Raw genomic sequence first — 22,890 nt, forward strand, 5'->3', positions numbered from 1 at the left:
GAGGGTGTAAGTATGGAGGAAAGAAAACCCTGGGCGGCCCCTCTTCAGATCCCGGCCCCCACTCCCACCCCGCCCTGTTCACCTGGAGAGAACCTCAGTGTCCCCCACAGACTCCTGTGGTCTCTGCATCAGCCCAGGGCACTCGCAGATGACGATTTGCAGTGCCCCGTTTACAGGTGAGGAAGGCTTCAAGAGGTCACCCAGCTGGCGAAACATAAGGGCTGGAACCCTCAGACGGAGAGCCCTGCCTCGTGTGGTGTTTGCCCTGCCCTGCTCTGCCTGGAAACATGCCTGTATTTGCCACCCGGTCCAGCCTTGGTCTCTCTGAGACCCCAGGGGAGCAGCCAGCCCTTTCAAAGCCCGCCTCTCACCACTGCACTTTAGCAGGACATAAAAGGGCACCTCTGTGGTTTGAAGCAAAATGGGCAGAACAAGAGGTTGGGAAAGTGCTGTGTTCTCCAAGTGGGAGGCCTTTTGATGGCAGCTGGGGACAAGGTGTGCAGTCTCCCGCCCCCAGCCCTGAGGAGCTGAGGCAGAACGGCTCTCTCCCTGGGGCATTTCTGGCCAGGAGGCTGAGGGTATGCACTGTCCTGGGGGGGGGGGGGTCAGCCTCACTGACTCTTTCCCTCCCTCCTGCCCGACTTACCTCCTTCATTGGCTAGAGGGTGAGTAGCAGTTGTGAGTGCTTTGCGGAGAGGGGGCGGAGGTGGGACTAGGGCTGAGCCCCTCGCCTGTGTGGACACACCTGTAGGGGAGGTGATGGGCTCCATGCCGGGCCACGGCTGTGAGACCAGCTCAGCCTGACACTGAGAAGTAGCCACTGAGCGTGAAGAGACAGGGCTCTGCGGCTGCGCTGCTCAGACCACCTTTAGCTTCACTCTTAGGCAACACGACCCTGGGCCAAACGGCTTAACCTCCCTGGGCCTCCATTTGCTCCCCTGTAAAATGGGCGTAGTAGTATTCAGTGAGTTAACAGGAATAAAGCTCTCAGACCAGCTCTTAGAGCTCCCGAAATGTCCATTCTCAATGGGATTAGTGTAGAGATGGGAGCAGATAGGCTATGCCCCCCACCCCCTGCTGAGGCCAAGGCTCTTCCCTCACATTCCATCCTCTCAGCACTTCTGGGGCACTTGTCTTTGTTTCTATTTTGCACAGAAGGGCAGGGTGTGGTTTGCTGTGGTCAGCTGACTTGTCCAAGGTCACACAGTTGATTAGGCTTTGGAGTTGCAGCTCCTGTGGTCGTCTTCCCGTTGTACTTCTGGACCTGAGTTCTCTGCCTCCATCCACTGCTGACCCGGTGAATGCCCCTGAAGAGTGGGTCCTTTAACTTGGCTGAGTCCCCTCTGGCCAGTAAGTGCTGGATGACGAGGCGTCTCAGTAACTGCTAATGCCACAAGGTGGGAAGCGTGGCTGGGAGCTGTGACGCCTCAGAGAGGGAGAGAACCTTCTGGGTGTTCCCATTCCTACCTGGTGTAAAATGCAGACACCGCAGAGGTGGGCATCACTGCAGGCACGGCCAGTGCCGTGCAGGCTTGGACTCTGGGTCGAATCTCGGGTCCCTCACCTCCGTGGCCCTTGAACAATGGCCCTCAGCCTCCATATTCAAGAGGAAGCAGCACCCCTGGCACTGCTGTTATGAGGATGCAATGAGCACCTGGGAGAGGTGCCCAGCTCGATGCCTGGCACACCACGGTGGACGTCAGGGATGGGGCCCCAAACCTCCTTTGCCAACATGCCTTCGCATGGGTTTCTCCAGGACTCAGCAGCGGTGGGTGCAAATGGGGAGATGTCAGTGCTCATAGCTCACGCTCTCTCTGGCTCCAGCCCCCACCCCGTCCTCGAGGCTCTGGGGACAGACGCCTCCCGTGGTGTGCCAGGCCTCTGCTGGCCTCTGCGCTCTTGCCCTGCTCGCTGGGCTGCTGCCCAGGCTGCCCTGTGCTCTCCTGTCTCCTTCCCCGCGCCTCTGCAGGGCTGCCTGCTCCCAGCTGCTCTGAGAGCTCCCTGGCCCAGTGGTGTGACCCCTGCCATGTGCTGCAGGCGTCCAGGCGCCCAGTCTTCTCGGTGGACCTCACAGCCGTGCCATGTCCACGGGGCACGGTCTTCCCTGAGTCCAGGGCTCAGGAAGGCGATTGGCTCGGCCCAGAGTGCTGCGGAGTTGAATGGGTGACTCCTTCTACTGAGCTGCCCTTCCTGTTCCCCAGTTAGGACTCCGGGGGGCTGGTCCAGGGCAGTTTTACCCCAGCGACCCCAGGAGACGCCATGACACCCTCCAACCCTTGGTGTCTGGGATGGTTCATGCCGAATACGTGTTGGTTGTCTGGGGCTCCCGTCTCTCTTAGCACCGCACGGGGGCCGGGCTCCTCACCCCGTTGCGGCTGGGTTTATCCTGAGGTCTGAATCCCACTCTGGGCGTCACCGGAGATTGTCTCCCAAACCCTTCAGGAGGCTTCTGGATGCCTCTGTGAATCCAGAATGTTTAAAATCTCCCCACGGACGTCAGGGGGCCTGGGAGGAAAGTTATCTCTTTAAGCCTCACGTCAACTGTCTAAACTCCTGTTCCAGACCCCTGGGCCCCAGCGTCTCACTCATTCATAAGCTCCTTGGAACCAGGGACAGACGCCTGAGGTGGGGTGGGGTGCGGTTCATAGTTCTGAATGTCTTTCCAGTGTCATGACTTCTGTCCCACCCAAATCAGGAAAACCTTTCTCTTTTTTTTCCCACCCCCTGGGGACACCTGTCAGCCCGGATGTGCATGCAATGTGACTCCCTAAATTTCTGAGCACATTTCACGCTTCGGATGTTATGTGGATGTCTTAGGACTCTGACTTGAGCACCCCTCATTCCACACACATAAGGAGATTTGTGGATTTAAATTCCTTTTGTGCAGCTCCAAGTAGGAAAACGTATCCAGCTCTTTGTCATATGGCCCTGATCCTGGATCATCGTGTTTCTTGCGGGTGCTTCTCCAAACGCCCCACTCTGAACCTCCAGTCGTGCTGCAGGGAACCTTTGCTTTCTCTTCCAGCTCCCCACAAAGGAGCACGTGAGAGGTACTAGGGTAAGTCCGGGGGCATTTGCACGCGCAAGGAAGGGCTCTCCTCGCCTGCCAGCTCTTTTTGGGTGTGGGGCACCTGGGCAAATGGTCAAGTCAGTGCAGGAAGGAGTGGGGAAACTGAGGCCCCCAAGGAGACGGGCTTCCCAAGGCACCAAGATGGAGGCGAGGTTCCTGTGTAGACTCTAGGGGCCTCCTGCACACCCTTGGCTGTCCAGCCTCCATATGCTGCTCACAGACTATCAGCGGGTCCCCTGTCGCCTTCAGCGGGGACCACATTCCTGAAGACTTCCATGATCTGGCCCCGCCCACCCCCTTTTCCTTAACTGTGCCAGGTGCCCCCATCGCCACCGCCACCATCCTGTGCTTTGGGGAGCCGCCTGGTATACCCCATCCTCTCCGCTCTTCCATCAGTGTCAGAGCCCCCATCTCTAAGGTCCGTCCCCAGGGCCACCTCCCCCACAGAGCCTTCCCTCGCCCTTCAGTGGTCCCCAGTCTGCCACTGCCAAATCACTGCTGTTCCCTCCTTGGGGGTGCAGAGAGTTACATGTATGAACTGCTGTGTCCTCAGGCCTCCCCTCATGGAGGCTGGATTTCTTCCGGATGATGTTTCTGGAAGAACTGGCTTGGCTGCTGCTGTGGCCCATCCTCCCTGACCCGGGGAAGAAGGAGCCAACAAGTGGGTCCAGATCTGGGCTGGACTGCAGAACAGCTGCCAACTTCCTGGGTGACTCAGCGGGAGGAGCTGAACTGGAACGAGATGACCAGGGAGAAAACAAAACAAGGAAAGGAGAGCTCATGCTCGGCCCCGAGCCGGGCCACACGCAAACCCCGTGTAGTGGCAATGGTCACCGTCCCTCTCCTACAGCTCAGACACCAGGCTCAGGGCAGGGAACACCCCCCACCCAGACAGTGCTTGCTGGGCTCTGCCGTGGCTGGAATGCCAGCTCCTTAGGCAGCTCACTGGACTCGGGTGGGCCTCTGTTCCGCTTCTGGAAGATGGAGACAGCACTCAGCACCACCTCCGTGAGGCTGTGGGCTCAGGCAGTTTGATGCCCTGTTGTGCTTAGGGCGGGGACCAACAAAGGGAAAGCCCTCCACAAACGGTGGCTGTCCCTTCGGTTCATAGATGAATTAGTGCTCTGTGCGGCCACCTGGAAGGTAGAGACCGTTTTTCTCCTCATTTTACAGATGAGGGCCTTGAAACTCAGACAGCCCATGTAACGTCCCTGGGGTCATAGGCAGAGGGCTCGATGCGTTTCGGATTTCCCCTACAGGGCCCCGTCCCCGGCTGCAGCATCCAGACCAACTCCCAGCCCTCTGCCTGCCTTTCCTGCGGTCATTTTCAATCCGTGACGCCTTCTGAGCTTCCCTTGAGATGTGCCATGCCAGGGGAGCCGCGTACATCTTGCAGTTTGGGGCCTGGCTCTTCTCGGAGCTCTGGCAAACTTGTACTGTGTGGGGCAGAGATGGAAGGGGGTGAGTGTGTTAGATGGCACTCTGTGTAGGAAGATGGAAACCACTGGAGGGGTGTTAGTAATGAAACCTAACAGGCAGGAGCACTCACGACGTGCCAGGTGCCACTCAGAGCACGTTCCCTGCACTGCCTCGTGTCCTTCTCCACACAACCCTGTGAGGTCGGTACGAAGCATATGGAGGAAGAAACTGAGGCAAAGCTTCAGGCAGAAGGATTCCATTCAGGGATGCTTACAAAGGTGACCAGGGGCAGACCAGACTGCAGCTGCAACCCACCAACCTGTTCATTTGTCCCCTTCCCTCCCACGACCTGCTCACTCCACTGGTGTGAGGAGCTTTTCCCAGGCACCTCTGGCCAGATGTGCCAAGCCCCGGACATGTGCAGGATGTCAAACCAGGCTCCAGGCACATAGGGGGGCAGAGGAAAGACACCATGGCTTTCACGTCTAGCTATGGCAGAAGCTTGTGTCAGAAGAATTCTTTCACCGAGGAGAATAAAAAGTGGGTAAGATAGGAACCCAACTCGGAAGGCACTGGAGAGCAACCAAGGCAGCCAGGGCTTGTGGGGCGAAGATCCCAGACAGAAGGGAAATGTGGGGTGAGCCTGAACTCCCTCCACCTTCCTGCACGTGGGGTATGCCGACTCATAGAAGGGTCCAGAGCGCAGGCTGAGAGCAGCAGCTCAGTGTGGGGGGCTGTCTTACAAGGCTGGGGAATAAAACAAAGTAAAAAGTACAGTTCAGGACCGAGCCCAAACCTAAGGAACCAAGAACCTGGAGCAAAGGGAACCACAAAGAAGAGTTATTATTCTGCATCTCTTTTTCCTCTGAAGGCATTTGCCAGTATTTAAGGTGCCTGGGACCAGAGCCTACAAAACCAAGCCAAAAACAGCAGCCAAGCCTAAAAGGCTAGACTGAGCTTTTGGCAATCTGTCAGCGCAGGGCAGACAGAAATGGGAGATGCCATGCTGCAAAGAAGAGGTGCCTTGGTAGGCACCCCAGCTATGCCCTGGGAAGGGCTACACCCTATCCACAAGGGGAAACCAGAAATGACCAGTCATCATAGGTGACTAAGGTGCAGCTCCTGGCACCCCGTCACCAGCTGGAACAAGAAAATGTGCCCCTGCTCTACCTGCCCACCAGGAGAAAACAACTTCCTCTCTGAATAAGGACAGCCGCATCCAGAGACTCTGCATTTCCGTCATACACAGCATCCACAGTCACCATGCCACGGGACAGAACCAAATGACCAAAGAAAGAGCAAGAGAGAAGACAGACCATAGAAATAGACCCAAGATGGAGAACTTCTCCAGAACACTGGAACTTATACAAAAAAATTACTCAGGTAGCATTTCTAGAACTGAAAAATACGGGAATGGAAATGAAGAACGTAACATACCGTTGAAACAGATTAGACACAGCAGAAGAGGACAAAGTGGCATCCAGGTAAGACGTTGCAAAGAGAACAGAAGTCAGTCCCAGAGAAATGTCAAGAAAGGAAATCAGGAAGACGAGAGCAGGCATTGATTAAGTAGAAGCATTCGCCATGGCTATGTCCAAAGATCCCGGGAGGCAGAAACTTGTGTCGTCACGCTGGCTCTGCCTGGGTCTCACTGTGTGACCTTGGACACGTCACTTGTCTTCTCGGAACTTCGGTTTCCCGGTTCAGGGGAATAGGCAAGATTGCCGATCCCGCCCGGTGGGTGTGAAGATCACAGGGCAACTGTGGCAGCTCTTTAGGAGAAGTGCTAATATCACCGCCCACCTGCAGTCATTGCACGTAGGGCCACACTGCGGGGCGCTGTGTGAGGAGCTGGGAGCCACCCCAGCCTTGGGATAAGGACTGCACAGTTCAGCAGGCGTTTGTTACACGTCCAGAAACCCACACAGTTCATTCATTTGGCTTTCCAAGCATTTAAGACAATTCTCCTCTCAGTGACTGGTAATTGCCACCTCTACCCTATTGCCAGGGGCGCTTGTCTTTATTAGGAATCCTCCTTAGGGAAATCCTCGCGGAGTCCTTGAAAGGGCTCTGACATTTGTCAACATTGTGCCTCTGGTGACCTGTCACGTACACGTTCTCTGTGCCTCCTACAATTCTTCGGTTTGTGGCCCTGAGATGGCTGTAGTGCTGCACACAGCTGGCGAGCTGTGTTCTCTCCCCATCCCTCTTCTCTTCCTCTTTGTTTTGGGGAGGTGTGGCCGGCTCTCCCCACACGCTTGGCACACAGCGATCCTTGGCCCGTGGCATCTTGGCCTGGGTTCCATTTCGGGAGCCAGGGCTGGCGTCCCCCATGGTTGCCGGCGGCCTCACGTAATAGAGAACAGAGAAGTCACGCATTCCTCCTTTCTTCCCTGGGGCCAGGGAAGGGGTGAAGGGGTGTTCTTGATTTTCCACTGCAGTTGTCCGCAGTGCTTTGGAAAGTGCTAATTGATACCAGCTCAGCTGGTAGGTGGTATCCAGCAAGCACCCTGGCCTTGGTGATATGGTTACCAGGACATACCAGATTGACGGGGGGGAGGGTGTCGCCGTCCCCCTGGTTCTGCTGTGCAGCCCTGCCCTCTGTCCCAACTCTCATCCCAGCCATAGGGCCCGCTGAGCATTCCTAGCTCTCAGGTGGAGCCGGGACCTTGTGGGAAACCTGGCCTCTCACCCCGGATCTTATTCGATCCACGCCGTGTAACAGTCATCTATTTCAGTGAACTTCCCTCTGCCCTTGGCTTTGGGATACATAGTAAGAACTTCATGGGCCCTGCTCCTCACAAAGACAAATGTGGTGAGACCGTGTCACTCCCTTAGCTGAGACCCTCCCATGGGCTCCGTGTCACTCAGAGATTTAGCCTTGATAATGACTTCCACAATGGCACCCCCACACCTACCCACATACAGGCCTGTTCCTCTCTGGTCCCACTACCTGCTTCTCTCTTCCACGCTGATGCCGGCACCCCAGTCCCCTTTCTCCCGGAGGCCCTGGGACCTTAGATGCTCAGGACGCTCCTACCTGGATTCTTTCACCATGTGCCCCAACCGTCTAGCCCAGTGCCTGGCACAACACAGGGCCCAGCAAATACGTCATGCGTGAATTGGAGGAATGGATAGTTCTGGCTTGATTGACAGCACTGAGGAGGAAGCAGAATCTCTGTAATCAGCCCCCTTTTCCAGTTGAAGGAATGGTTCAGAGAGATTAGATAACTTGTTCATGGTCACACAGCAAATGGTACGGTCTGATGAAAATCAGTCTTCCGAGTCTTGGTATGTACTTTCTTGCTTAGATCTCTCCTCTGAATTGTCGGCCCTTCCTTGCCGTTCCCTTCATTCACTTCTGTATTCTTCCATGCCACGTGTGTGCCAGGTGTCATGCTCATGGCAGGGATGGGCAGGCCTTTCTCTAGGAGTCAGTGCCAGCTGAGCCCTAAAGAATGACTAAGAGCCACGCAGGGTAGGGTGGCTTTTCTGGACAGTGGGGACAGCCTGGGCAGGAGCCCAGAGGCAGGAGCAGCTGTGACCTGTGGGTCAGTCATGTTGCTTCAAGTTACAAGTACTCTGCTTTACACAATAAAGGGGATTTATTCTCTCATGTTACTGAAAGGTCAAAATGTAGGGTAGGGTGCAGGTACGGCTGGATCAGGGGTTTAACACTGTTTGCCTGGCCCTGTTCAACAGTCACCTCTTCCACATGAGCTAACAGAATGGCTAGCACAACTCTAACTTCCACATTCAAACATCAAAGTGGCCAGAGCAAAAGAAAGGTTCTGCCCGTCCTACAAATGTCGGGGGTTTTACTCTGATTGGATGGAATTAGGACATATTCCCATCCCTGGAGCAATTACCATGGTAAGAGGGGTTGGGAACAACATCCTGGTCAAGTTAAGTCAGAGCCTGTCCTTGAGGGTTAATTTAACTCAAATGGCAGAGTTGCTACTTGACAGAGGGGCCGGGGGTAGCTGGATGGGACAACTATGGATGCCACTGGGTTCTAAATACAAGCCAGTTGTTGTGAAAAGTGGAAAATGGAGCAGTAGGCCAATCAGAATGACCTGAGGCATTCCAAAATGCTGAGGCATTGAGGAAGCTGTAGGAGGTTGCAATAGTCTTTGTGTCTCTAGGAAGGCACGGTGGATTTCATTTGATTTCTAAGCAGCCCCTCTTTCTACCAGAAGGTAAGTAATCTCCCTTCAACTGTCACTTTCTTGGAAAAAAATATATATCCTGCTTGTCAATGAGCAACAGGTTGAGGACAGGGAGGAATTGATCAGACATATAGCAATGGGGACACAGTCCAAGCAAAGAACAAAGGAGTCACAATCAAGTGCAGAGTTGTGAGCACGGCCGGCCGTTCCCTGCAGAAGGCGGAGGACGTCGGTGAAGTCTGGGGACTCGGTTACGGGCATCTGAGGAGTTTCTGTTTGCTTTCTTTGATTAAATAGACTCCCCTTTCTCTATGTCCCTCCAACTATGGTCATCTGAAGACCAGTTCGCAGACGGGGTTCCTCCAGAGCAGAGCCCCCCATCCCTGGTGTCCCAACCCCTCCAGGTTCATGGAACCAGAGGGCTAGGGGTCTGGATTCAGACCTGCTTCCTCCTTTCCCCACGACCTTAGGCAAGTCACTTATCTCTCCGAATCTTACTTTCTTCCAAGGACAAAACGGGAAACCCCTATGTAGCTGGTGGTCTGCATTGAGGATTATCTGAGGAAATAGATGTGGATGAATGTGCCATAATGCCCAGCTCCTAGTGGATCATCCAAGAATATCCATTCATTGAAAATGGAAAATTAAAGGTTAGCAATTGCCTAATAGGTACCAGAAACTCAGCATCCATCATTTTATCTTACCTTCATACTCATTCTGTGAGTGTTGGTATTACTTCCCCATTTTACAGAAGAGGAAACTGAAGGCCGCGAAGGTTAAATAACTTTCCCAAGGACACACAGCTGGCAAACCAGAACTTGAACCTGGATATAAAGCCCACATGATGGGACTGAGACTAAGTGGCAGAGTTTGGATGCTGGGCGAGGCGGAAGCTAGGACAACCCCTAAGCGTATACCCTTTTAGTTGTTGTTGAAATTAGAATCCAAAAAGAGTGGGAGAGAAAGTAGTGTGTACTTAGCAACCTCTAATTGTGTACATGCGTGGTTGACTCAGTTCCCAAACTTTGATTGAATGCTTAAGTGTACTAGGTTTTGATTGCAGGAAAGATGGGTGGGACACCTTCTGTGTCCCTTAGGAGCCTTGCAGCATAGGTGTTCACATCCCATTGTATGCATGCACACACCCAGGTTCAAGAGGGTAAATAAGTCGTCCCTAGCCATCTGCCACGTGGGCTTGACAACAAAGCAGAAGATAATGGAATTCATCCCAGAGCAGGTGGGGCCAGAGAAATGTATATATATATTTATAATAAGGTAATAGAATTTCATCCTGTTTTCTTTTCCCTTTTCTGTGCAGATGACAGACAACCCTCAGTGCCTTCATTAAGCTGCCTAACCGCCACGTCTCTGGTGACAGCATGGACAGACTGAGTTCTAATTAAGGATCATTGCACACCATCCTTTCCAGAGGACAGTGAAAAGAGAGCTTCTCTCTGTCCTGCGCCGTGAACCTTCTTTCCAGGTCCTCACCCCTCAGGGATCCAGGACTGTCACCAAGATTAATTAGCCCTCAGCCCCTTTGGATGGGGAAGGAAGTCACCTGTATTAAGTTTGATTAACATTTCGTCAAGAGACGTTATCAGCTATTCAAGGAATGCTGACAAAGCTGGCTACTTGATTAACGGAAGAGACACATTTTATGCAAAAAGAGCCGTCTCACCCAGAGTGGTCCACTTAGCCTCCGAGTATCACAGAGTGATGTCCAGTGCCCCGGGGTGGCCATCACCCAGCGGAAGTGAAATCGGCCGTAGCAGGCCTTGAGGGCCTCTGGGAATCCCTGCCTTGCCTTGTGACCCAGCCTCCATCGCTGGGGTTTTTCTTTCAAGTTCCTCCTCCGTTAGGCGTGATTTCCTCCAGCCCCTCACAGGAAAGCACAAATGGCCGCCATGAGGAAAAGGACCCTGAAACTGCTCACCTTCTTCGTCCTCTTTATCTTCCTCACCTCCTTCCTCCTGAACTACTCCCACACCGTGGTGACCCCCACCTGGTTCCCCAAGCAGATGGTCATCGAGTTCTCGGAGAACCTGAAGAAGCTGATGAGCTACTCTCACAGGCCCTGCACCTGCGCCCGCTGCATTGGAGAGCGAAAGGTCTCGTCCTGGTTCGATGAGAGGTTCAACTGGTCTATGCAGCCGCTGCTGACAGCGCAGAACGCGCTCTTGGAGGAAGACACCTACAGCTGGTGGCTGGTGAGAGCTGGGGCCGAGTGTGGGGCTGGTGGTGAGCGGGGGGCCTCAGGCACCTGGGGCCCTGCCAGGCGCATTGCGGGATTCACAACCTTGGTCCTTCGTTCATTCACAAATTATTTATTGAGGATCTACCGTGAATAAATCAGAATGTCCTGTGAGGACGTTCTGGTCCTGAGCACTCCCAGTGGTAGGGCTCCAAGGGCCCCTTCCTGGTGGGGGTCTCCGGGGAGGTTCCCGCAGGGGAGCTTGGCTGTGGCCATGCCCCCAGGAGTTCTCCGTCTCCTAGCCTGGGAGCCTGTTGGAAACGCAGGTTCTGGGGCACAGCCCCGCCTGATTGAGTCAGGATCTACTTGGAGCTGCCCCAGGAGAGCTTACCAGAAGCAGGTCTAATCCTGGGTTATTGTTTCCCTTGTATTGTGGTGAAATAATATTCATCATCTTAACCATTTATATGTGTACATTCCAGTGGCATTACATACTTGCGGGGTTACCTAAGCGTCACCACTGTCTGTACCCAGCTCTTTTTCATCATCCCCCCAAACGCTCTGTATGTAACTCCCCTCCCCTCTCCTTCCAGCCCTGACATCCACCAGTCTAATTTTTGTCTCTGAATTTGATTTCTCTAGGGACCTCATATAAAGGGAATCATACAGTATCTGTCCTTCTGTGTCTGGCTTATTTCACTAAGCATGATGTTTTCAAGGTCCATCCATGCTGTAGCATATATCAAATTTTTCCTTTTTTCTTATGGCAGAATGCTATTCCATTGTGTATATACTCCACCTTTTTTAAGTCCATCCATCTCTCACATTTTGGGGCCCAACAGCGGGGTGGCAGAGCCCCCCCAGTGAGAGGCAGCACCGCCAGGCTAACCTGTGTCCTTCTGTTCTCTGCCCACAGAGGCTGCAGCGGGAGAAGCAGCCCAGTAACTTGAATGACACCATCAAGGAGCTGTTCCAAGTGGTTCCTGGGAACATGGACCCCCTGCTGGAGAAGAAGTCCGTGGGCTGTCGGCGCTGTGCCGTGGTGGGTAACTCGGGCAACCTGAAGGAGTCCTGGTACGGGCCTCAGATTGACAGCCATGACTTTGTGCTAAGGTGAGTGCCCGGACCCTCACCCCAGGCCCACGCTGCTGCACCCAGGGACCCTGTGGAGCTAAAGGTGGCATCTTAGCTCAGGGGCAGGATGTCAAGTTCCCAGCCCTATTACTTACAGACTTACCTGGAGACCCCAGGCCTCTCACTGCACCCTCTGGCCTCAGTTTCTCCACTGGTGCTGTGCAGGATGGAGGTGGACGTTAAGTACCTCTCTGGATACAGAAAGGAAACTGTGCATGGGAGGTCCCCAGTAAGCAGGGAGCTTGGCACTGAGAAGCCTGGCGAGACGGCAAGATTAATTTGAAGATTCTCGTTTAGTCTTTAAAATTCATCCCATTTTGCAATATAGCCCATAATATAACTAAATGCTTTTAATGTAAAACATATTTTCCTATCACCACATAAAACAGATATTCCAGGAAGATGTCCCGTGTCTCCCCTGGGTTTCTGGTAATCTCCGCCGTACCTTTCACTCGACCCAGAGGCACGAGTGCCCCAGACTGGGGCTAGCGATCCCCAGGCACCTAGTAAAATCTTCGCCTGCTTCTGTGACCTCTGACTTTGTTCTTGGAGCACTCAGCTGGCCTCTTGGAGCCTCAGCCTGCCTGGAGGTCAATGAATAGGAGCGTCCATGGTGAAGGGAAAGAGTCAGGTTCTGGGTCAGCAGACTTGCCTTCAAAGCTGCCGCATGGCAGCACTCTGTCCTGCGACATATTCTTTGGCACTCAGATTTCTCCGGCCATGAAATAGGACCACAAAGTACCTACTGGTCACGGGTCTCATTGACCCTCAATGAGGTACGTCACCTGGCCTCGGCAGTGCCTCACCCATCGTAGGTCATCAGGGGCAACGGAGGTTAGGCTCGCTTGAGAGAATAGAAGAGGACAAAATAGCAAAAGGCTTTGAGCTGCATTTTCACTGTCTCCGTTTTACAGATGAGGAAACTAGAGGAAGGAGGGCGTGGGTCTGAGGTCACACCGCAGGCTGGCGGAGCTAAATCTGACTCCCAGACTTGGGGCCCATGGATACGATGTGTGTTCTTCTCTCCGCTCTCCTCCCAGGATGAACAAGGCCCCCACCGTGGGCTTTGAGGCCGACGTGGGAAGTAAGACCACCCACCATCTCGTGTACCCTGAGAGCTTCAGGGACCTGGCAGAGAACGTCAGCATGATTCTGGTGCCCTTCAAGACCCTGGACCTGCAGTGGGTGATCAGTGCCGTCACCACAGGCACCATCTCTCAGTAAGTCCCCTCGGGGTGTCTGGATGGAGAGTCCTTTGCCTGGCCCCTCACTGCCTCTCCTTGCTGCGTGGGTGCCTCCCGGCCCCCCACCATGCCGTTCCCTGCACCACAGCCTTCCTCCCCGACAATGCACCCCTCCTCATACGTTGTCCTGGAACGCAGGAGAGAGCCCTGCAGCTGACTGTCCACTCTCCCTGGTCCCTCACCTGCCATCACTCTTAACACACCCCGGGCCCCAGCCTTCCTCCTCCTCAAGGCCCCCAATTGGACCACTGTGGTGTGCTTCCCCGGGCACCCTGGAAATTCCTGGGAGGGGTCCCCACCGGAAAGGACTGAGCATGTCAGTTCCGACCCTTGCTTCGCTCTGCATTGCTCCTCATGACGACAGCCCCCTGCTTCTCAAACTGAAAATGGCCCTGGCTGGGGTGGGGGGCAGGTGGGGAGAGGCGGTGGGGAGCACATCAGCTCTGCTTGAGTCATCAATCATGTGAGACTGGGAAAGCTCACGTCTTCCGAGCTTCTGTTTTGTTCCGGGTGCCGCACTTGGCACTGAGCACATGTTGTCTGACAGTTCTCACTGTAGTTGTTATTATACCTCCAGCCTCCCAGGGAGGACCCTGAGGCTTTGCCTGGCAGCGCGCCCAAGGCTAGACTGTACACAGAGCCGTGCTGGCACCTGGGTCCGATTCCTAAGTCCCTACTCTTCCCGAAGAGAAGCGGCTTCAATCCAGACGGCCCTGAGTCTCCTTGTCTGAGGCCCGGTTAGGATTGGGGTGCAGGAAACTGGGAGCTGCACCCTCAGGAGAAGGGCAGTGAGGGAAGCTGGCTTGGGCAGGGAGGTGCCCGGCTGCCTGGGCTCAGCTGCCCTCTCCTTCCACCTGGTCCCACGCACGGACACTGGAGCATAAGTTGCACCAGGTGACCTTTTATCTCGGGGGCGCATAGAGCCTCGCAGATGAATAGGGGACAGTGTGGGCCTCATCAGCCAGCACCCCATCTGTGGGGGTGGGTGCTCTGGCCCCCACTGTGCTCCTTCAGGCTGTGTGGAGGGCTTGGAGCAAGTCCCTCTTCTTAATGTCCCCTGGAGAAGGCACAAAAAACAGCAGGTCCTCAAATTAGCCAAGATCGCCCTCTGGTGTCTAGAACAGGCCACTGCAGCAGGCGGCGGTTCCCCTGAGAAGGAGCGCTCTTCCCCCACGTCGCCCTCCCTCCCTCCCTCCGCAGTGCTGCTCCCAGAGCTGCCTGCAGGCAGCCCGGCCCCCTGCCCACATTAACCACCTGCTCTCTCCCCCCGCAGCACCTACGTTCCTGTCCCCAAGAAGATCAAAGTGCAAAAGAATAAGGTGAGTGGAGGCCCAGGGCCCTTGTCCCCCGAACTCCAGTTCATTTGCAAGGCTCTACAAGGTGGTAGAGAGAGCATCACGTCCCGCTGTGCCAGCATGTGAGGCCCAGAGTCTCTGGGCCCCCGGGCTGGTGCAGGTGTAGCCCCCACTGAGCTTCCCTGCTGGACAGACCAACACTGGGAAGGTTTCTCCAAGGGGGTCCCCAGATCACAGCATCGCCTGGGAGACTGTCACAGATGCAGGTGCCCAGGTCCATCCCATCCCCACTGAATCAGGGACCCAGGGTTCTTAGAAGGCCTCCAGGGCTGCTGACGTGGCTCCAGCTTGAGAACCAACCCCGTGAGCTTCTCAAAGCCAGAGCTCACCTGGGTCTCCATAGGTCCGTCTTCCCCAGTGGGCCCTGGTATGGGGACCCGCAGCTAGTTTCTGATGATACTGGAACTGAGTCCTCCTCATGCTTCCAGCTCCTGCCTTTTGCGGGGGGCCACACTGCCCAGAGAAGAGGCCACATGTGACTCCGTAGGGCAGAGCCAGTGGAAGGGACAGCCGCTCAGAGAGCCAGTCTTGAAACCAGGCTGAGAGCTGAAGCGTTCACCTGCGTCATGTATCATCCCCGCTCCAATCCTTTCCCTGGGGCTGGGTTAGGCTCCCTGCACGTGCACAATCTCTGCTGCCTGAGCAGTCCCCTTGCTGTCCTCGAGGCAGCTGTGGGTGATAGGACCAAGTCCACCCCTGATAGCAGGACAGCCCAGCTCTGCCACTGCTGTGTGACATGGAGCACGTTGCTGAGCCTCTCTGAGCCTCGGTTTCCTCACCTGTAACATGAGGAGAGGGAAAGCAGGACACGGGGTCACTTCCTGGGTGGAATGGGTGGCTCAGTACCTGCGTCCTCGCAGTGACAGCAGTGTCCTTGCCCCCAGCTCGTGCTGCTCCCTGGAACCTCCTCACGTCTCACTCCCTGGCCGTATTTGATGGTTATCCAGATGTCACCCCCTCTCAGCGAGCCGTCTCACTTAGGCCTTGATCACCTTTCTCAGCTCTATTTCTCTCCATACCCCCATAGTTCCTTTTCTAGCATCTTCTGTCTCTTGATGATTTAGGTGACTGTCCGTCTTTCCCCACGAGAGCCTAAACCGCACAAGTGCAGGGGTATTGGTTCCGTTCGCCGGCGTGGCCCCCGTGGCCCCCGATAGGTAGGAGTGTGGTCTCCTTCACCAGCCGCCTCCCACGTGTTCCCCTCCCGCAGATCCTGATATACCACCCAGCCTTCATCAAGTACGTCTTCGAAAGCTGGCTGAAGAGCCATGGGCGGTACCCATCCACCGGCATCCTTTCGGTCATCTTCTCCCTGCACATCTGCGATGAGGTATGCCACCTCCGCTGTGCCCACGTGGCCTCCCTGGGGACCAGGGCTTCTCCCTCCATGTTCCCAAGAGAGGCGGGGAGACCATCTACGTCAGGCTGGCCTCCATCCTGACCCCAGGCCCCAGCGTAGCCCACCCCGCTGGAAGCTCCCATCCCTTCTCTCCACGGTGGGCCTCTCACACGGTGCTTTAAGGAGCAAGTAGTGGTGTTCTACCAGAACGTTCTCAGGGTGCTGTGTGAGGCCGAGCGCAGACTTAGGGGCAAAATAAAGGAGCAGATTATAATGGGAGTCTTGGGCGAGGCTGTCATTTCTATCTCGGTGGCTCCTTGGAATCCTCATAAATCTCAGCATCCAGGCCCCAACCCAGCCCTACTTTCACTAGAATTTCTGAGAGAGAGAACCAGGCTCCCAGGGGTTCCCCTGTCCACCCAGATTGAGAACCAGTGATCTTGGGAGGTGTGTGTTGCCCCTCGTGGACTTGCCTCGCCATCCTCCAGGCGGGGCCAGGTTCCCATCTGGGCTCTGGAGTGTTCACTGCCACCCTGGGCAGAGGAGCAGGGGACAGGCCACAGGGCCCTTCACGCCCTCCCCGGCCCCCGGGCTCAGGCAGGGCACCGAGATGTCTTTGCTTCTCGCATGCAGCCCATCCCCACTCCCACCCGGCCGGACTCATGGTTAGAAATCTCAGGGAGGGGTCAAGAGGTTGCCAGGCATGTCCACCATCCCAGCCTCGCTTGTTCTGTCACCATCCCTGTCTCTTAGCCAGAAACCTGGCTTTTCCCTCCAGAATCCATCTCTCCCTCTCCTCCTACCCCTTCCCCTGCCACCTCCAGCCAACTGGTCATGGACCCCATGCGGCGGCTCTGCCTCAGATACGCTGCTCCATCTCCTCCCTCCTGCTCTGGGGCAGCCCATGTCCACGCCAGCACTGAATGAAAGAGCTGCACTTGCCACAGAGCTGTCCTCTGCCCCCAGTCTGTCCCCACACCTCACATATGTCCTGCACTCTGCAGCCCAGAAAGCATTTCCCTCCCTGGAAGCCCCTCCCTGTGTCCCTTCTTGACCATCTTCGACCCATTTTCCAAGACCAAACTCCAATGTCATCTGCTCAGCCTAACTCTCTCTTACCTCTCGGTCATTGGTCCCTCCCTCCTCTGTGCTGTCAGAGCCCTGATATTAGCCCTGTCCCTCATGGGCCACTCAGCAGGTGCTTGACATGAGTTATAAGTGCTGAGGGCTGAGGCCTGATTCCTGTGTCCCCGATTTCCCCAGCACCCACCCAGGTGGCCCTGAAAAAGGCATCTGTCTGAACTCTGATGTATTTAGTGCAGTGCTTGGCTCCGAATAAACACTCAGTAAATGTGTGTGTCATGTAAGAAAGGCCTCCACTAACTGCCCAATGAGGGCCCCTGGACCAGATAAATATCAGCCTAAGGGAAGAAAAGAATCAGCTCCTACCATCTGCCTCACTGGAGACATTACTCTTGGCCCCATTTTCCAGATGAGGAAAGTGAGGCTCAGAGAAGGGATCTGCCTCTTGTAGGATCTGCCAGCGAGTGGCAGAGCTGGGGTGTGCGGCAGCCTGCTAGGCTTCAGAGCACTGCTCTCCGCTCCATTCCATGCCCTCCCTCCCTAGCTCCTCAAGCCTTAGAGGCTGTACCTGCCCCGAGGTGAGACCCCACTGTGCCATCAACATCAGACTTTTACTTAACTCAGTTTCGCATCACCAAGCCTTTGAGAGTTCCAGAAACCTAGAGAAGGGTTTCTGGGAGTCCTTGGTCCCTCTGTTGACAGATTCTGGGAATGCCTGCAGGCTCCCTTTCTTTGCGGTCCTACCTGTTGCCCCGCTGTCTGGTCTCACCTTTGCTTCACCCCTGTAGGTGGACTTGTATGGCTTCGGGGCGGACAGCAAAGGGAATTGGCACCACTACTGGGAGAACAACCCATCGGCGGGGGCTTTTCGCAAGACTGGGGTGCACGATGGAGACTTTGAGTCCAATGTGACGGCCACCTTGGAGTCCATCCACAAAATCCGGATATTCAAGGGCAGATGAAGCTGCGAAGGGTTCAGCACGGCTGTACCGGAGCACACCTCTCGTGTCAGCCCCCGCTCCTCGCCGGAGCCGTCACCTTCCGCGAGCTTCCAGGGCCAGCCGCAAGGGTGTGCCCAGGTGCCCCTCTCAGCCGCTTGCGTCCCAGCGTTTGACAACATCTACTCAACAAGGTCACCAAGCCTTGCCAGGGCTTTAGAGCAAATCTCAGAACTGGCGTGGGTGGGAAGTCACGCTCACTGCCGTCCAGGGCTGAGGGCAGGTGGGGAGATGCGGGAGAGGTCCATTCTCCAAGCACATAGGTCATCTGGGCTTTGGAAGCCGTGGGGCAGCAGATACTGAAGACGCCCAATGTTGTCAAGGAAAGGACAGTTTCCCAGGGAAAATGGGCAGAGACGTCCTTCTGCCGAGGAGCCCAGGGCTAACTCCCAACCTGGTTCTCGCTGGGACATTTCTGAGTGAGGATGGCCTCCAGGGCAGGGCCACGTGGCCCATGCCAGCCCTGGGGATGAGATGACGCCTTTCTTTGCACGACACCTGGCCTCTCACTTGGTGTGACACGCCCGTCTCTCCGTTTCTTCCCAAAGCTCGTGTGTGATAGCCAGGAGAAGCTCCCCACCCTAAAGGTCGTCATGTTGGCAAGGTTTCTGACGCCAGCAGACGTCTTCTTCCCAAGCTGATATGCTCTTGAGTAATCGATCCTTGTGGTGAAAATTATGGCTGAGAGCAGATCTGACTACTTCCATGTGCCTTTGTATTGGGGTCGAAATGCATGCATTGGCTGAAAGGAGGCAAATGACCCGGTTCGGAAAAAGGATCCCCGGGCAATGGCCCTCCTTGCTTCAAAGCTGGGGACAGACATCTTTTGTAGTTTCCTGAGCCAGCTCCTGACTTGGAACAAAGCTCGGATGACACTCAACGCCTCTCAGAGGCTCATGAGCCATGGAACGTCACCCTTATTGTCACAGACTGTTGGATTTGGTGCCTGTAACCTTCCAAGCCCATGCTCTGGGCCCAGTCCCTGCTGGCCACCAGCATGGTGTCCGGAGGGTTTGGGGACCATCCTAGGAATGTGACTGTCAGAGAGGGAGAAGTCATACCTCATCCTCTCACTCTTCCTCGTTCACCTTCCTGATTATTTATTGATTTTTCTGTTGTTGAATTCAGCTGATATCTTGTGCACTTTCTCACTCTATTGCTGGTCCTGGGAGGCTAATTAAGTTAGGTCCTGCCCCACCTGGCAGCTGGGGAGCGGGGAGCTTAACACAAGCCTTATAGGAATCCTCAGACTCGGGGGTTGGCAGTACCTCGGGCTCGGGGGCTCAGTGATGGGCAGATCCTGGGGTGGCAGGTGGGTGGGTTTGTGGAATGCCCTGTACCTCCTTTCAGCCCCACCTTCCTTTGTTTACCTTGTGAACTTAGATTCAGTCTCAGGCTACGACTCTCCAAACACCTTAGGGCCAGGTGGGGAGTGGAGTCACAGGCAAAGGAGGATATGGAGGGTTGGCTCCAGTTACTGACATTTAATCAGAAAAACCGCTTTTCCTGTTGACAGCATTTCCCAAAAGGCCGCTGCTGCTTTGAGGAGGTGTGACAGGCTCCTGGTGGGGGGTGAAGTCTGCCAGGGGCTGCATCCCCTGCTCCCTGCAGTGCTCGGTCAGCCCTGCTCTCTCTGGCCTCAGTTTCTCCATATGTAAATGGGGGGCGGATGGAATTGTGGGTGCTCAGGGGCCATAGGTGGTGTCTGGCAGCTCATAAGAGTCCCAGGAAATTGCATGCCATGTTTAATTTTTCCCTGTCTGTACATATGAGCATTTTCCTGGGGAAAGGTTCCACAGCTTTCCTTAGATTCTCAAAGATTCAGAATCCAGAAAGTGTTTAAAAAAAAAAAAAATCCTGTTCCAGCTTTAAAATCCTCCCAAACCTAAGACCCTGTTCACTGATAAAGTCTTGTAAATTGTTGTGAAGTCAAATCCTGGAAGAGCAGAGCTCATAGCAGAACTTGAGTTGAGGAACTCAACAAGTATCTGGTGGCTGGCTGATTAATCCAGGGACAGACCTTGAGAAAAGTGAGCACCGAGACAGGGAGCAATGTGGACTGACTCGTGCACACTCTGCTGTTCTTACAAGCTGAGTCTGTTCAGGCAGGTCAGGTTCAGAGCGAGCAATCAGAGCTTCTGGGCTTTGCTGAGTCGGAGCAGGTCTTCAAAGGGAGGAAGTGTCCCCATCTGGGCCCTCTCCTGTCTCTTTCTCCCTCCCACTAGGCTGTTCAAGCTGTGGGATGTCTTTCAGCCCTCAGAATATCCAACTCTCCCATTTTACAGATAAGAAAAGCAAGGCCCAGAGAAGGGAAGTGATTTGCAAAAGTGAACCAGTTGTGACAGGTAGCACAAGTCCAACATTTTGAGCAAAAATAGGATGTTTCTGGCTCCAGGTTTAAAACGTCCAGAGGTGAGCTTTCCCAGCTAGGCACCATCCTGCATCTCAAAGCACTGTCACTGGGTGTAGGCTTCAGACTTTGCTGTCTTGCCACGGAGCTGCCTCCTCAGGCTGCACACAGTGGCCCAGGCAAGCTGCAGTCTCTGCCTTCTCATTCCTCCAGTGGAGGAGACAACATTGCACTCACAGCCCCAGCAGGCACCCTCTGTGTCTCATTGGCTTAGCAAAGGGGACTTAACTGGGGAAAAAGGAAGTCCAGTCATTGTAGCTGGAATTAAATGCACCAATTGACTGAAGCCAATGAGGATCCATAGCTGGGGTAAGGGTGGCTGAGAATCGGGTGAGAGTTTCCCACAGGGCATTGGGCGTGTGTGGGCCGGAGAACAAGGAGGCTCTGGCATGTCCACCACACACAGCTGGGCTCCCTCAGGCCCCTGGATTGCAGCCCAGGGCGCCTCCATTCCACAGGCAGAGAGCTTGGGGACCAGCCCCGGGCTCCAGCAGGGAGCAGAGGCATCTCTACCTGCAGCAAACAGTGCTGAGCCTGAAGCCGAAGAGGCCGGGTCGATGAGGGAGAGCGATCTCAGCCGCATTCCGGGGGTCAGGTCCCCCTCAGTGAGCCAGGAGCAGGCGCCACCAGCAGCAAAATCCACACCTACGTCCACATCCCCCGGGACCCCCGTCCTCAACCACCTGGTGGAAGAGAACGGGGGTGGGTTAGTCGCCTCTGGCTGCAGGAGCAATCGGAGGCAGAGAAGAAAGTTCTCGTATCGATGCCCTTTGAAAACCTGGCTTCATCAGTTACTGCCCAGCAAGCCACATGGGGTGGGCTTAGTGGGAGAAACCAGATAAAAGAAAATGGGACCTGAAATGCTGGAGCCAGACGAGCTGATGGGAAGGGCATTGCAAATGGAGAAGGGCGGGTCTGGAGGCTCGATGGCATCTGGTCTCTATGGTGGTGGCCAGAAGGAATAGCAAGACGCCAATGCTACCTCTACGTGAACTGGGCCTCTGGGTCATAGGCAGAATAGGATCGGAGAGCATTTAGAACTGTGATGTTTGCTTTATCCGTTCTCTTCAAAGCAGCCCAACACGAAAAAAAATGGAAAACCAGGAAGTCTCCTAACCTCTCCAAAGCTTACCTGCCTCATTTGTCAACTCAGTGTCAACTCATTTGTCCCTCACCTGATTGTGACAGAAAGTTTCCCAAGGAAGCCAAAGCCCTGACTCACTGCTGTCCAACTTAAGATGACTGGTGACCAGCCATGGGCCGTCAGGAACCAGCAGCTGTCATGTCCATCGTGGACGTCTGGTTTGCAGCAAACATGCCACAGGCCACCAGCCGGTCAGCCTCCTCAGGCACTTGGGCTAAGTTTTGAGATGGAGTCACCTTTCCTGCTCTTGTTTATCATGAAAACACCAGCTCCCTGATCCCTGGAGTACTTACTATGTGACACCTCTGTGCAAGGAAAAGGGGGCTTAGGAGAAACAGCAGGCATTTTATCAACATCAGAGTATTAGCAACTTTTTTTCTTACGAAAGAGCCCTGTGCTTCCTACAGGCAGCCCACCTGCTTCCAGATTCAGACTTGTGTTGCACAGCTTCGGTCATAGACCGGAACCGCCATTTGTGGTCCCCCTGTCCAGGACCCTGAGCCAGAGGCCAGCTTTAAGGCGGGCCTGCTTCAGGACCCCCGCCCCCCAGGACGGTGCCCACCTGAGCTAGCATTTCACTGAATTCACGTCAAAGCCAAAGCTTCCTGAGCACTTTTTCTTCTTTGCAATCTAGTTTGGTTGGTTGGTGGTGTTTTAAAATTTGTTTTTTCCTTCCCCCTCGCCCTCCACCCCCCAGCCTTGCTCCTGTGTTTTGGAGCTGAGTGTTAATCTGGTTGAATTTTGAAAGAAGTTAGCAAGAGTCGCCTTCCTCAGCCTCTGCTTAATTTTATTTATTGTTGAACATTTCCAGTGATCTGAATCAAAGTGAATAAAAAGAGCTATTTTATCGTTTGAATGCGTTTGTCGTTTTTCTGGGAAGGCCATGCCATGGTTCCCCTCGCAATTTCCATTCAGGAGGTGTTTTCAATCCTAAAAAGGGCAATGCTTTGCCTCCTGAGGGCCTCCTGCTAGCATCCACCCGACCAAGTACCCAGAGGTTCCGGCGAGGCAGCGGTAGCCGCTCCTCAGACACAGCTGTGCCTCTCCCTGCTGTGTGACTGCAGGGAGTCATCTAACCTATCTGAACCTCAGCTGACTCATCTGTGAAATGGGCACAACTACCAACTGTGAGAAGGGACGTGAGGTCCACAATAAAAGCATGTCAGGAGGCCCAGGGGGATTCATGCCAGCTGCTCCAGACGTTCGCTGAATGAAATAGATGTCACCAGGGCCTAATGTGGTCCATCAGTGTCCACCCTTTCCCACCAGACGGCCACATCCATGAATGATCCAAGTCGGGTCCAAAGTTGGCACAAATCTCCCATTTTATT

General features: G+C 54.7%; 1 protein-coding gene across 2 annotated transcripts in view; it reads left to right on the forward strand.

The window, feature by feature from the left end:
• ST3GAL1 (ST3 beta-galactoside alpha-2,3-sialyltransferase 1) overlaps positions 1-22,411 on the forward strand; it is a 67,350-nt gene extending 44,939 nt beyond the window's left edge. For both annotated transcript variants that reach the window (XM_081070866.1, XM_081070867.1), the window contains exons 4-9: positions 9,977-10,868; positions 11,769-11,965; positions 13,027-13,206; positions 14,504-14,549; positions 15,796-15,915; positions 17,796-22,411. In XM_081070866.1, coding sequence (XP_080926992.1) covers positions 10,557-10,868; positions 11,769-11,965; positions 13,027-13,206; positions 14,504-14,549; positions 15,796-15,915; positions 17,796-17,969 — 1,029 coding nt within the window. In that variant the 5' untranslated portion in view covers positions 9,977-10,556 and the 3' untranslated portion in view covers positions 17,970-22,411. The remainder of the gene's footprint in view (positions 1-9,976; positions 10,869-11,768; positions 11,966-13,026; positions 13,207-14,503; positions 14,550-15,795; positions 15,916-17,795) is intronic.
• Positions 22,412-22,890: the final 479 nt, after the last annotated feature.

The sequence above is a fragment of the Rhinolophus hipposideros genome (assembly GCF_964194185.1).
Source record: "Rhinolophus hipposideros genome assembly, chromosome: 13".
NCBI lineage: Eukaryota > Metazoa > Chordata > Mammalia > Chiroptera > Rhinolophidae > Rhinolophus > Rhinolophus hipposideros.